This window comes from Neomonachus schauinslandi, chromosome 2 (assembly GCF_002201575.2).
Source record: "Neomonachus schauinslandi chromosome 2, ASM220157v2, whole genome shotgun sequence".
In the NCBI taxonomy this organism is placed as follows: domain Eukaryota; kingdom Metazoa; phylum Chordata; class Mammalia; order Carnivora; family Phocidae; genus Neomonachus; species Neomonachus schauinslandi.
Window position 1 is genome coordinate 33,781,452 of NC_058404.1, and position 15,345 is coordinate 33,796,796.

The window sequence follows — 15,345 nt, forward strand, 5'->3', positions numbered from 1 at the left end:
GTCTTAACTTTTGTTAATACTTGTACCACGATTTAAGACCACCCTCCAACGTACAATAATTAGGAACCACAAATGAGAAAATTAAAAAGATTGAGGAAGTTCTTCATTTTGCACTTAGCAATCCACCCACATATTTGATATACATATGGACTTACTATGCAGTTTGCAAATACCCAAAATGAAGCATAACTCTGCAGTACCACAGAAAGCAAATAAGTGAGAAAAGGAATGGGAGATTGGACAGAGAACCAAAGAGACGGTGTGTCTGGCAAAGCAGTTAGCATGTTTCTATTCAGATTACATAGGGAAAGAGGCTTGGATGCACAGATGGAATCAGAGACTGTGACCAACATAACCATATTCCCTCTATGAGGAAAATTCCATGAGATTCAAGAAGAAATCAAATTGGGTTCCAAGTTAACTTTTCAAAGGGGACACCTCTTCAGTAAAAAGACACTCAGAAATGATGCTTCTTCCTTTTTGTTCATTTTTTAATGACTTCATCTGGTAGATGAGGTTAGACACTGGTATATGGAAAAGAGTTTACAATCTAGTAGAGTCATAATCTACGATTATAGAATCAAAGATTCATGTTTCAAAGCTGGTAAGAATCCCAAATACCGGTAGCAGCCTCCTCACTTTACTAATGAGAAAATGAAGATGGGGGAGCATAAGAAGCCTGTCCAAAGGCTTATGCTTCAGAGGTAAACCAACAAACTCGATGAAAAAAGAAAAACAGAACTCAAGTTTCTGTATGGATTTTAACTACAATTACCTTGCTTGTATCAGCCTCTCCAGAGCTGATAGTTTCTAAACACAAACACATACTCTCACCAATATAGTGTAGATAGCCATTCAATTGAGTTGAAGTGCCTACCACAGTGGAACATTTTGTTGTGGTTTGTCCACTTGGAATACATAGGGAACAAGAGAGTGAGTTAAAAAGAACAGTGACTTTTTAAAGGGTGGGATCATGGCTCTAAAGAGAATATGGATTAAATCATATTCCCTCAACACTAAGCTTTCTCCAGACGTAGTTAATTTACTATTTCCTCTATTTCATGACACTTAAGGAGTTCAACCAAAAATAGAAATGAAGCCTTCAGAAGATGAAAGGTAAAGAAAGGTAAAGATGATTAAAATAGGGCGCCTGGGTGGCTCAGTTGGTTAAGCGACTGCCTTCGGCTCAGGTCATGATCCTGGAGTCCCGGGATCGAGTCCCATATCGGGCTCCCTGCTCGGCAGGGAGTCTGCTTCTCCCTCTGACCCTCCTCCCTCTCATGCTCTCTGTATCTCATTCTCTCTGTCTCAAATAAATAAATAAAATCTTTAAAAAAAAAAAGATGATTAAAATAGCTTCATCTAAAGGCCTTGAGAGACTGAGGCTACACTCTGTAAGTAACATTCCCTAAGCCACAGATACATGAAATCAACAAAAAGATGTCCACCCCAGAAAGCTGATGTACTTTCACTAGCATGTGAGTGTTCTGTGGAGGTGGAACCATCTTCATCTCTGACTTTAGACTTGGTTCTGACATTGACTAGCTGCATGAACTGAGGCCTAGTATTTCTTGACCAGTGTCTGACAGATGGTGAGGATGTTCCTTGTGGTATGAAATGAACCTCTTCTTATAGAAACAGAAGAGGGTAGGGTTATACCATTCAGTGTGATGGATGCATTTAGATCCTTAAAAGATAACATCACAATATGGTTATTATTTTCAGAAGCATTTTACACAAACACACACATAGGCACATACACACACACACACACTCATAAGTGCTGGTGTAGACACTTAAAAAATGAAGTTTTTACTTACTTTTGTCAAATAGGGCACATTTGTTGAAAACTAAAATTTTAAGATAAAACATTTATTCATTCTCATTATAAAGTACAATTTTTCCAGAATATTTGAATGCCCGGAGGTAAATTATAGAGATGTGTACAAAGTGAAGCTATTTTCTAATCAAATCACTGACATGTTAAAAAAAATTCATCTGAGTGGGAAAAAAGAAAAGTTCTTCATCACATTGTCTTTATTTCTTAGATGGAGTTTTTTTTTAAGATTTTATTTATTTGACAGAGAGAGAGCACGGGGTGGGGGGGGGGCGGGGAGTGGCAGAGGGAGAAGCAGGCTTCCGGCTGAGCAAGGAGCCCAATGTGGGACTCAATCCCAGGACCCTGGGATCATGACCTGAGCCAAAGGCAGACGCTTAACTGACTGAGCCACCCAGGCGTCCCTCTTAGGTGGAGTTTTAAAGGCACAGCAGTGAATGCTTCCAAGAAACCCCCATAAGTACCAGCTGGAAAAGCAGGGTAGCTTTGACCAGTCCTCTCCCTCATGTCCCTCATGCAGGGGAGCAGATGTTACCTGCTGGACGTCACTCCCACCTGCCCGCGTATCTCCACCAGCCACCACATCTCACCTGCTGTGGTGTCTTCTCTGTAAGTCAGGGTAATCCCTTTACAACTGGGATTCAATCACTTAACGTCCTTCTCTGAAAGCTTTCAAATGTTTCCTCTTGTTCTTGGGATGAATTTTTGTTGGTCTGTGTGTATTTTTAATCCTAACCTGAATACAAGGCCTTGCGTGATCTGGTCCCCTTCATACGCAGCCAGCCTTCTCTTGGGTCATTACTGTGCATGCAACCACTCTCTTCAGAAGTGCCATCCTTCCCAACCTTGCCCAAGATGGTACCTCTCTGCCTAACGGTGGGCGCAGTGCTTGTTCCTGGCCTCTCCACACGCACTGGAGGATCTGACTGAGGTAGCATGTCATGCTTCAGCCCTCAGTTTCACACATGACGGGCTTGAGGCAGCTTCTGGCCTCCTCACCTCGATTAGGTCCCTCCTTCCACCACCTGTTTTTTTCCGTCAAACACTTTTCCTAGTTTCTAATTGTAAACATCTTCCTCAGTTAACTGTATGCCCTGTGAGGGAATGAACTAGGTTTCTTTTGTTGACCATTGTGCTTCCATTGTGCCTGGCACATAGTACTTGCTCAATACACACACAAACACACACACACACACACACACAGAAGATTCTGGCTGATCGTAGGTAGCCAACAGAATAGTGAATTTTTTCTTTTCTTTAAATTATCTAGTACAAGGGGAGTCCTTTCTCAGTTATTGTAAAAGGTAATGTTGTTTCAAATTGTCTCTCTAGTTCTGAATACTGAATTGCTACCAAGCGACAAATGGCAGCTTTTCCTTCATCACACACTTCTACCATGCCACAATAACTCAGTAACTCTGAGAAAAGTTACCAAATTTGAACCTGTTAGCAAAGACAGTAACACTTTGAATGGCACTTGATCCAAATCATATGCCCTTTCCCCTACACACACACACACACACACACACCCCGCACCACTCAACACATACACACTGCTCGCAAAAGCACACACACGTCACCATGCGCCCACACACACACTCCCACCATCACATGCACACACGACATGCACACACACACACCACAAACCACATACATTGTATACACACATTCTGAGCACACATACACACACCACATACCATGCCCTGTGCATAAACAACTGCAGATGGCACACTTCCTTCATGAAAATAGTTTGTAGTGAGAGGTGGGAAATATGGAGGAGAGAAGTGTGGATAACTTGGGCTAAAGTCCATGTAGAGTCAGTATTTCATTCACCTAACATGTTTCTAAGGATCTAGGATTTATTCATTCAATCTCCAGATATTTATTAAGTTCTGGTGACTTGCCAAGCATGTGGCAGGTGTATTACTTGACACGGGCTACTCAGTAATGAATAAAACAGGTATCCCTAAGCTTGTGGAGCTTACATTTTGTGAGGGAAGATAGAAAATAAACCAGACAACAGGAAATAAGGTAATTACAAGAAATGCCATGAAGTGCCGTGAAGGAAAGGGCCATCACAGAATCCTGGGGCCTGTGACCAGCCCTCCTTTCTAAAGGATGGTCAGGAGAGCGTGGTGGGCCACTGAAAAAGAGACATGAAGAAAGCGGCTGCTGGGGGCACCTGGGTGGCTCAGTTGGTTAAGCAACTTCCTTCGGCTCAGGTCATGATCCTGGAGTCCTGGGATCGAGTCCCGCATCGGGCTCCCTGCTCTGCAGGGAGTCTGCTCCTCCCTCTGACCCTCCCCCCTCTCATGTGCTCTCTCTCTCTCATTCTCTCTCTCAAATAAATAAATAAAATCTTTAAAAAAAAAAAGAAAGAAAGCGGCTGCTGAAGACACAAGTGTGTGCTCTAGGCAGAGGGCACCGTGTGTCGGAAAGGCCTGGAGAAAGAAAAGACTTTGCGTGCCCTCGTAGCTAGGATGGGGCAGTGCGCCTGCAGCACTGTATAGATGAAGAAGTGGGGGGGGGGGGTAGGAGGACCACCTACCCCAATCTGCCCAGGACCAAGGGTCTTCTCAGGATGTTAGACTTTCAGTACAGAAGCTGGGACAGTTCCAGGGAAACCAGATGACCCAGACACTGGAGGTTCAAGACAAATTTGGAAAGACCGACTTTGAAAGAAATCCACACATTCCTTGACTCAGCCATAGAAACTAGTATTACCATGACCATAATATATTAGAGGGACAAGCTACCTGGCTGTTTAATTAAAATTGAATCTTTTTGTTCTCATAGGACAATTGCTGGGAAAGGGGGAAAGAGATGCCTAGATGGTATCTTGGAAAGAATTGGTAGTACTTTGACAATATTAAATAGCAAAAGTTAGGAAAATAAGAAAGTTGAATTGATGATGATAGCTTAACCATTACTTAAGATTAATCAGACTAAGTAAATAAGCTTTTAACTTGGAAACTGTGATCTTATTTTCCAAATAGCTAGCTATAGGGGCTTATGCTCATGTGTGCATGTGATCTAAACACATAATTTCTTCCTTCTTTCCTCCCTTCCTTCCTTCCTTCCTTCCTCCCTCCCTCCCTCCCTCCCTTCCTCTTTGCTTTATAATCAGTGCCATTCAGAAAAGGAACTGAAATAGCTAATGGTTATCTTTCCTTGTTTTGAGTTTTATGCTTTTCAAAATATGATCACACTACCTTATTGAATCCCCACAGTAATTCCATCAAGTATGTTATTATGTTATTTTCAACATAAAATAAATGACTGTGAAAAGTAAAGTGACTTATTAGACATCACACAGCAACTTAAATGAAAGACTAGGGCCAGAATTCAGGGCTCCTAACTCTAGACCAGAGTCCTTCCTAATATTGCCCTATGCTAGCTTAATGACTAGATTTTGTGGAAATTATAGCTCAGCTTAGAAGGAAATATAACTGTGGCAGCAGTTCTAGGAAATGTTGTAATTCTCTTCTAGAAATAGTCTGCCACATAGAGCAGAATCATGGAAGGCTCCAAAGGACAACAACATTTCTCCTGGGTCTCATCACCTTGTGTCAGGCCATCTTCACAATAACTGGGGGGACTAGGCCCCCCATCACGCTCTGACATTTTGCCTGCCACGTGGGTGCACTGAAAGGCATGACATTTCTTATGCCTTTGAAAACATCAGAGAAAATAAAAGAAATTGCTCTCATTCTGAACTTTACCTCTGCTTGACCAAAGTGTTTGCTGACACGGCAGGGATAAAAGCAAGAAAGGGGACGGTCCCATAAAGAAGAGATCAGAGGAACAGATTCCTGGGCTCAAATATTTAACAACTGACCAATGTTCGCACCAGTAAAAGTACTTTCTATAATACCTGCCCTATCGTGCCTTTCTTATTGATGAGTTAAGCAAAAATCTTGAAGTACTCCTCTCATCTGTCCTTCCACAATTACTGAGCATGTGGTATCTGCTCAGGTAAAGAATCAATTCACTGACACACAGATGGCTGGATGCCATTCCACCAAAAATAAAAAAAATTAAAAAAAAAAAAAAGAAAGAAAGAAAGAAAAGAAAAAAAAAATTGAAGGTATTTGTAACAAACCAAATAGCCCATTGACCATTGACCATAGCCATGAAGGCTGTAATTTCCTCTAAGTCAGAAAGAAAGTCAGTAAAAGAATTAGATCTAGAATTCTTGTCTTCTGAAGACCACGTTGTGGACCTGGTCTTCTCCTGTTCATTCATTTGCATCCTATGAGTCAGCATTGCAGTGGTTAGCTGACCCTTGTTCCTGGAATCACTTATCGCTATTACACCTGGCCTCAGGACTCATTGATACACTAAACTCTAATTTTTGGAATCATTACCATGTGATCATGACATCACAGAAGCCCAGCAGTTCCGTCTCCTGATCTTTCAAACAAAGCCGCAGAGTGATAGTGGGGAAGATCTGGGAAAATGGCCTGCTCAAGTGAGATCCAAGCAGCGTTTATTCTCTCTTCCTTTGTGACCTTCTTGCTTGGACTCCTCATCTTACTCATTTTCAGACTAATCTGGAGAACCATTAAAAAATGGCAAAACATCAAGGGAACAGGAATTCTCTTGGTCAGTTTCCTTATTTTGGATCCTACTGTATGAAGATTGAGACAGGTTTGGCAAGTGACTGGGTTTAGAAAACAATTTAAGCTTCACTCAGTTTTCATGAGCTAATAGACCCAGCTCTAATCCAGTGCCTTATAAAGGGGCTGATCCTCCCCTGGGGTAGAAATCAGGACCCCAGGACACCATTCCAAAGGCAGCAGGTACAGAGCTGGGCCTCCTTTCCCACCACTCAGAGAAAGAATGTCTGCTGTGGCTGATGATGAATGATAGCTCTGGAAACAGAGTCACTATTCTTAAAAAAAAAAAAAATGTCCACAAACATTTACATCTATGACTCTATTTTGAATTTTAAAATGATAGTTGTGCTTGGTACTATGAGGCAGGCAAAGACCACCATCAGGTCAACCTTACTTTCATAAATCACGCATGCAGGATGCATATGTACTTAACACATGTACATTGTCTTTTATATACCATGTTAACACAACACACCTAGTTGTACATATATTCATATGGAAACCCATGCATACATTCACATGCCATCCAGCCACAAATGCAGAGACACTATTCACAACCAAACAAGCTTTGCAAGGGTGGGGGCTGTGGGGTAACAGCTAGCAAATGATGATGACGAGAATAATGGTATCTTAGATAAGACTCTGCTTAAGAGCTGAAATAAAACTCTCAAATGCTGTATAATGGCTGTTCTAATGCCGGTGGTCGAAGGCAGAGCTTTATTATGCCCTGTGTGATTTGTTCCCAATTTTTGTTTCCCAAACTTTGTTTTACTGATACAGCAATTTCCATAACATAACACATTTCACTTGTGCGTTGTAGTCAATATTGAAAAGTTGCTTAAAACATTTCTCTTAATGGTAAACATTGACATAAAATAACAGAATTTGTAATAACTTGGTAACTTTTTAAGGTCATTGGCAATAATCATAAAATGGAATTCAGGTTTCCGCATTCAACATGTACCCAGTATAGTAGTTCATAGATTTTGTTGCTAAATGAGTCCCCTCTATTCTTAATTTTTGTAACGACTTTAAGCAGCGGCATAAAAACTGGAAAGAATTCTGAGGAGCACTTACTCCTTAACAAGACTGATAGAGTACACAAATGAGTACTGGGTATGGAGAATCTGCCTTCTACTTTTTTTCTTTTTTCCCAATGCACAACTGAATTGCTAGAATTGTTTAATCTCCTTAAATTTCTGCTCCAGAAAATGTATCTTTTCCCTCCATTGTATTTATTTTTGTGTGGTTACAAAAATGTGAGAACCTATTTGTCCATAAACATTTGCAGTATTTTTCCCTTCTTTGGGATGTAATTTATGTCTACCCTTCTGTCCAGAGGTGTCTTAATTTCTAATAGGAAGCAACTATTATGAGATGTTAAGAAGTAGGGTCCAAGCCTCCAGAATACTCTACTTTTCTGGTTTTGAACCTTGAGAGAATTTGATACAAGCTGAGTGACTTCTCAGTAACTTGTTATATTTAATTAAATCGAGAGTGTTGTATTTTTTCTCTAAGCCTTTGGGAAAGTTGGCCTAATGCAAAAAATGTCACAACTGTCAGAGATGTTTTAAAAATTATTTGGAGTCATAGTTTTCTCCTTAAATGTGCATTTTTAAAATGTTTACTACATTCATAAGTATGATTTTATTATATCTTATCTTAGGGTCAATTTGTTTTCCCACAGAAGGCTCCTCTAATTTCATAATGAAATTCAAAGAAGTGTTCCACATTAATGTTATACTGAACATTTTTTTTTAAATTAAGTCTTAGACATCTCAGGAATGCACATGATGAGTCAGATATTAGAGGGCAAATCACTGATCAAGATATGAGTTCTATTATCAAATAGTTATTTAATGAGACTTTTCTTTCACCATTCAGAGATTATGAGTAGAAAAATTAAGTCTTTTCAAAACCCTGGCTCCATATATAATGAGTTTTTCTAAAAGTCAGAGGGTCTCAGTCAGCATGGTGTGGTGAATTCTAGCTCACTTGTGTCTTTCTTGGTGGTAGCTTATCAATAGATATGGGGGCTAGTTCAGACTCCAGCCTCTTATCCCCTGCTTGTGGGCCAGTCATGTAATTTCTCTATACCCCAGTTTCCTTAGCAGTAGATAGTGGTTTTAATCACACTTATTTTGTCTACTTCATAGGATTACTATAAATTTAAATATAATAAGTAAAGGCACTTTATAAATATGAGGAGGGATTATATCAGCAGGATATGTCACCAGATAAGGAACTAAAAGCAACATAAAATTGCTGAAACTTTCCTTCTTTCCCCAAAAAGGAGCAGATACTTAAGTAATCACTAAAAACCAATTTGTAATCTTTTTCCTTTGTCCATGTATCTTGATAGAAAAGGATAAGAGATGTTCCCAGAGCAGGAAGAAGCATGCTATTCCCAATCCTGATCACTACAATAATGTCAGTTTGAAGGGTCTAGGACTGAGAGCATGTGAAGAAGGCATGGTGACCGCAGAATTCCTAATTAAAAAGCTGTGCAAAAGACCAGTAAAATGCAAACCCAGTAAAATTCATTTCATGATATGCTGAATAAGGGATTTTGGGGTTCTCTGGGTTGGACAAAGTATAGTAATTTCTGGCTGATAACTCAGCAGGAGGCTCTACCAACATACATAAAACAGATTACTTTCTCTGGGATCCAGCTCACTCTCACTTCTTTTCTCTTCCTTATAGGAACTACTCTTGACAAAGAGCATCCGTAGTAAACATTTAAAAAGTCTCCACTTCCAAGGAATATTTCGTAATCGTATAGAAATGCTGCTTTCAGCACAGACCTTTGTGGGTCAAGTGTTGGTAAGTGCATTTTCATTGTTAGCTTGCAAACGTACTTTAGCCATGAGTGTGATTATAGTCCGTATATATAATTTTATCACCTAGGTAAACATCTGGTGTTCCCTGGTGGCCTTATCTAAAATATCACTGCCTCCCCACTGCCATCTCCCTGTGTCTACCCTATCCATATTCTGCTTGTTTTTAATTTGAATATAATTACTTGGCATTATAGTTTCAATTGATCATTAGTGTATGTGCTAGAAGAAAAGCTTTATTAGGACAAAGATTGTGTTCATTTTGTTTTCTTTGTATGTAGATGGATGCCCGGCATATAGATGTGCCCGAAAAATGTGATGTTTAGGGAATCATTGGGCCTGAAATGCACAATTTTCTCCTCCTTTGATTCCAATAGCCTCTTTTCTTCCTTATATACAAACTAGTCTCTTTTGCCTCTGTATGATGATATTCATCATTTTACTACCTATTTTAATCTAGGTAACTTGCACATGTTAAAACTCAATTCAGGTATAATCTCATAGGGGAAAATCTTACCTTATCTTCATATTAGGCTAAGAGTCCATCTCTAAGCTTCTATAATATTCATTGCACACTGTTATTAAAATTATCTGTGTATATGCCTGTCTCTTCCAGTGTACTGTGAGCTCCTTAAGAGAACAGACTAGGCCATGGAAATATTTATGTCACATTGTCTGGAAATAGCAGATGCCCTATAAAGGAATGAATTGATCTGAAACATTAAAAAGTAGAATCTATATTTTGAGGGTATGCTGCCATCAGATGGTGATATGGTGGAAGTAGATATATGTGAGCTAGAGATTATCCTTTGCTTTTTTTGTAATTGGTGAAAACATTGCTCTGTTCTGGTTAATGTTGTTTAAGATAAAATTACTTTTTAAAACGTATTTGGAAATATATACATACATAATTGTTCTTGATAAAATCTACAGGGAATGTTGAATCATCTGGGAATGTGCCTCTCCCTTTTTCTTTCTTCTAGTTTTGGTCCTTTTTCTGAAATGCCTGTCAGTATGACCTGTTAGAGAAGAATTTAGTGATTCTTCCTGATTAGATCAGGGATTTCTTGGCTAGGATCTCTTCAAATGTTCAAATCATGTGTGACTGTATGAGGATAATATTGGGAATAACATATTAAAGGTCTCTGGGCTGAGGGAGAAGATAACTTACACCATCCACCATATGAGCATCGCATATGGGAAGTGGGTGAAGAAGGAATGACCACTGATTACATACCAATAAAAATTACTTCTTTAATAATGGAAAAACTGTTTTTTTCAATCTGTTACAGCTGATGATTAAGTAGCTGGAACAATAGGAGGCACAGAGTAGAGTTTAGATTAGAATAAACACTCTAACATTGAAAGGAACTCCTCAGTTAGAGGTTCCGAGCAAGTATTTTATGAAAGGCTGAGAAGAGAACAAAATGGCTTGTAGATTTCCTTTCCATCCATCCATCCTTCCTTTCTTTGTAATTCCCTTACTTCTTTCAACAGATACTTACTCTTTGCCAACTACATGCAAAACTGACATTCTAGACATGGTGAAAATGCAGACAAGAGTCTTAAGTCTCATGGGACTTAGATTCTAGTGGGGGTAGAGATGACAAATATGAATATAAATAAAATAAATTCATACAGTGATCAATGCTACCAGGGAATTATGAGTGATGTGTTTGAGAGTTTCGGTGGAAATGGAGTTAGATCACATCAGATACAGTGATCAGAGAAGAAATCTCTGAGAAGTTAAGATTTGAGCTAAGACATGAAGACTCAGAAATATAAAGCCACTGAAGAGGAAACAAGGTTACTGACAGAGAGAACAGACTTGTGGAAGTAAAGAGCTCAGCTTACTGCAAGTACCACAATAAGACTCCTGTGCTAGAGGTCACGGAGGGCAGAGCAGAATGAGGTCTGAGAAGAGACAGGAGAACCATGCAATGCTTTGCACTTCATACTAAGGAAGTAGGCTTTTCAAATGGAATAATTTTACTCTAATGCAAAGGGAAGTCATTGAGGGTTTTTTGAGCATGGAGCTGACATGGTCTAATTATGTTTTAAAAATTCAAGAGGCACTAAAGTTTGAAAATAAAGGAACTGTCAAAAGTATACCAGGCAAGTGACAACAGAAATTGGGAACACATTTTAATATCAGATAAATTTGAATTCAGGGCAAAAAAACAATAAATGAAGCCAAGTAACCTGTATTAGTTTCCTAGGATCACTGTAACAAAGTACCACACACCAACAGAAAACAACAGAAATTTTTTGTCTTGTGGTTCTAGTGGCTAGAAGTCAAGGGTTGATTCCTTCTGAGGGCTGTGAGAATGAACTGGTTCCATGTCTCTCTCCTAGCTTCTGCTGGTTGGTTAGCAATCTTTGGTGTGCCTTGGCTCATACATGCATCCAGATCTTTGCCTTCATTTTCACGTGGCATTCACATAATGTCTCCTCTGCTTGTGTATATATCCAAATTTTCTTTTCCCAAGGACACCAGTCATACTGAATTAGAGCCTATCCTCATGATCTTAAATATATCTGCAAAGACCCTATTTCCAAACAAGGTCACTTTTGGCAGTACTGAGGGTTAGGACTTCAACATATCTTTTTTGGGGGGGGGGGGACACAATTCAACACACAGTATTTGTGATGGTAAATATAACAAACCTCAACCAAAATATAACATCATGAATATCACCAAAAATACAAATACCAAATATCATCAAAAATTACCTACACCAAAAATATAACTTCAAGATAATAAATTTAAAAAATTATAAGATATAAATAGAAATACTAAAAACACATTGGTTGTAGGAGCTTTTAGTTCACCTATCATATAAGGATATAATAAATAGGAAAAAATAATGTTAAAAAACAAAATTCAACCAGGTAAACTTGAAGATGTAATTGGCTTTATTAAGCAATTCATGAATCAGGTAGCATCCCATCTAACAAGCAGGGAGATAACTGAGGAGTTGTACAAAACAAAGTTTTTATAGGAAGGAGATTGGAGCAAGGAAGCTATTAGCAAAAGAAAAGAAAAAATTTTTTCAGGGAAGGTCACCTTTCCTTAGGGGATAGAGCAGGCAGATTACCTCACTAGTGCTGGTCAGGAATTTCCAGACTGATTGGTTTAAAACTGCATTGTCAGGAAAGGCTAAAACAGCAAGTAGGTTAGATATTAAGTCTTTTGTGGGGCTTAATATAAATGACTCCATTTTGGACCTGTTTCTTTTTAACAATAATAAACACAAAGAATATCAAAGTAACTTAATTAATAAGAGAATCCTGATTGAAATGATGAAATTCCATATGCTGAAAACAGAAATTAAACTTACAAGTGTCTATGAACTATATGTAAAAATTTAGCATATATTGGGCCACAAAAAAACAGTCCCAATTACGAAACCTACAAAGTACAGACAGACATTAACTGAACACAGCACAATAAGAAATAAGAAAACAATAAATAAACCCAGAAAAAAAAGAAAAAGACCTTACAGCTACAAATCGTAACATTTCCCTCTCTCAAAAGAATCTTAACTCAGAAAAATCAAAGTAACACTTGCAGTATCTTTAAAACATAAAGATAATGAAAACACCACATAGAAGATGGAAGTGGTTCTGAGTTAAATGCCTAACAATAAAAACTTATTTTGATAAATGAAAATAATTAAAATAAATGAATTATCAATCTCAAAAAATTAGAGAAAGAAAACACATTAAATCTATGTAGAATATAAAGTTAGAAATTAATGAGTTATAAAACATCTTCTTTAAAACAATAACACAGAGAAATCAATAGCTAGCCTAAACAAGGAAAAAAAGAGAAAAAGTACAAATATATAAGAAATAAGACATTAAAATGAGGATACAAATAAAAAGCAAATTGAAAGCTATATAAGCAATTAAATTTGAAAACTGAATGATTCCTTAGGACAATATAAATTACCAAAACTAATCATAAATGAAAGAAACTTAAACAGACAAGTATCTGGAAGAAATACAGATGTTGTCAAAGACCTGTATCACCACCACCACAATCACCCCTCCTCCCCCTCCATCTGTGGGAGACCTAGATGATTTCAAGGTCTAGTCAACCAAATCTTCAAGAAGTGGATATCCCTAATGTTAATTAAACAGGGTGTGGAAGAGAAAGAAAACATTCAATTTTCTTTTTTTCAATGAAGGCACAGTATCTATATCAAACCCCCCAAATAGAGCAAGTAAAAAAAATCTACAGACTAAGATTTTTTAAGTATCCTTAATACTTTGGGGGAGGATTCATAGCCAATCACTCAGTGGAAGAACAACAAAAGGACAGAGGAGGAAAAAAGAGAGGAAGATGAAAAAAGAGGAAAAGCAAAGAAAAAGAAGGAAAATTCCAATAATCAAAGGGGAAAATATATTATTTTCAAAACAGGATACCTTCTAGAGATCCCTCTCTAGATTAAAACATGGCAAAGTATTAATCAACTCTGTAGCATCTGTGGTTGTGTTGTTTTAGTCATCACAAGTTATGTTAGGACTATCTTTGGGAGATTTTCTTTTGCATTAAGTTCCAAATATAGTCCTATTCCTAAACCATCTTTCCTTTTTTTCCAGGGCAGAGGGGTTGTAATTAATTGTGTAATTGACTATGCTTCTCTGTTGCTTTGATGGCTAGAACATTCAGAACTAAAATTATGGCTTATCTTTAAAAAACGTATCTATTTTTGGCATCATTCTAGGCACCATTTTAAGTCCACATTCTGCTTTCCCATCTTCCCTTGCTTCTATTTTCTCAGGTACTCCAGCACTTTATGTGTCTTTGTATTCTGTTTTAAATTCTTTCCATAAATGTGTAATCTTTTCTGTGAATGTGTAATCCTTTCTGTAATTTGTAAACAAGCCCTTAGCTAGAGCAAGAGTTGTCAATCTTAGTATTCAGAACAACTAAATGAGCAAAGGAAGCATCACAATTTGTTTGGAAATGAGACAAAAATATTTCAAAAATAATGCTGGAAAAATTGACTAAATAAAAATTTTTTTCACTGGGTTTTGCTCATTTTCATAATTCAGTGGTACTTCTTAGGGAAAAAAACATAAAAACCAGTCTCTTAGTTCATACTTTACATCCATTGTTTTAAAAAAATAAAATTTAAAAACCTTCTCTACCACCTTGAGATGAGTTGTATCTTTATGTTTTATTTTCCATTTTCTTCCATTATTACAGATTTTATATTTAATATACTATCAAGCATCAGGGACTTATTTTGTATGTGACTATGCCTTAGAAATCTTTATCATATGAATAACGAAAAAACTGGCAGGAGATACTAGACGATATTCACTGATTATTTGTGCATGGTTACATTGTCTTTTTTATGCACATGGCACAATATTCAAAAACTATCAAAGGGTACACAGTAAAAAATTCATTTCTTCCTTACCCCCATCTCCATCCACTGCTATGAGCTTCTTCCTTCAAATCTCAAGATTCTCAGCAACATTCTCAGATATATTTTCTTCAGGTGTTTAGGTGACTTAAGACAACTCTTCTCCCCCAGAAGTTGTATCTATAAAATTTAAATTTTGAAATAATAAAATTTATTATTTCCTGTGGCAGTTCTTTGTGGAGACTAGTAAAGTAAGTGGCTAATGCAGCCAGTGAAGGCAAAATTAGATCCGAATTCAGGTTAGTTAACGGATCTCTTGTGTCTTCAAATTGGAATATATCCTGGGAAAGTGGGGTAGGGTTGTTCTAACAGATTTCCAAAAGGCCGGCTTTGTTCTATATCAATTCTCCAAGTTTCATGGGTGAGATTTCCTAAAATGGATTTACCTGACGACTTCTCACACCAGTTCTCCTCTCCCATCACCCTTTTAAAATCCATCTTACAAAACAGAGGTATTGTCATTACCTCTTTTTGATAAATGAAGAATCTGATGCACAGAGAAATAAAATACAAAAATTATAAAATGGGAATGAAAAATACTATCTGTAGTTTATTTCTGCACAGAGAAATAAAATACAAAAATTATAAAATGGGAATGAAAAATACTATCT

General features: G+C 37.7%; 1 protein-coding gene across 1 annotated transcript in view; it reads left to right on the top strand.

The window, feature by feature from the left end:
* Nucleotides 1–1,093: 1,093 nt before the first annotated feature.
* The window catches only part of KCNU1 (potassium calcium-activated channel subfamily U member 1), a 170,909-nt gene continuing 156,657 nt past the window's right edge, over nucleotides 1,094–15,345 (top strand). Inside the window, 5 exon segments of the mRNA XM_044912803.1 lie at nucleotides 1,094–1,116; nucleotides 4,634–4,689; nucleotides 6,226–6,288; nucleotides 6,291–6,442; nucleotides 9,160–9,279. Coding sequence (XP_044768738.1) covers nucleotides 1,094–1,116; nucleotides 4,634–4,689; nucleotides 6,226–6,288; nucleotides 6,291–6,442; nucleotides 9,160–9,279 — 414 coding nt within the window.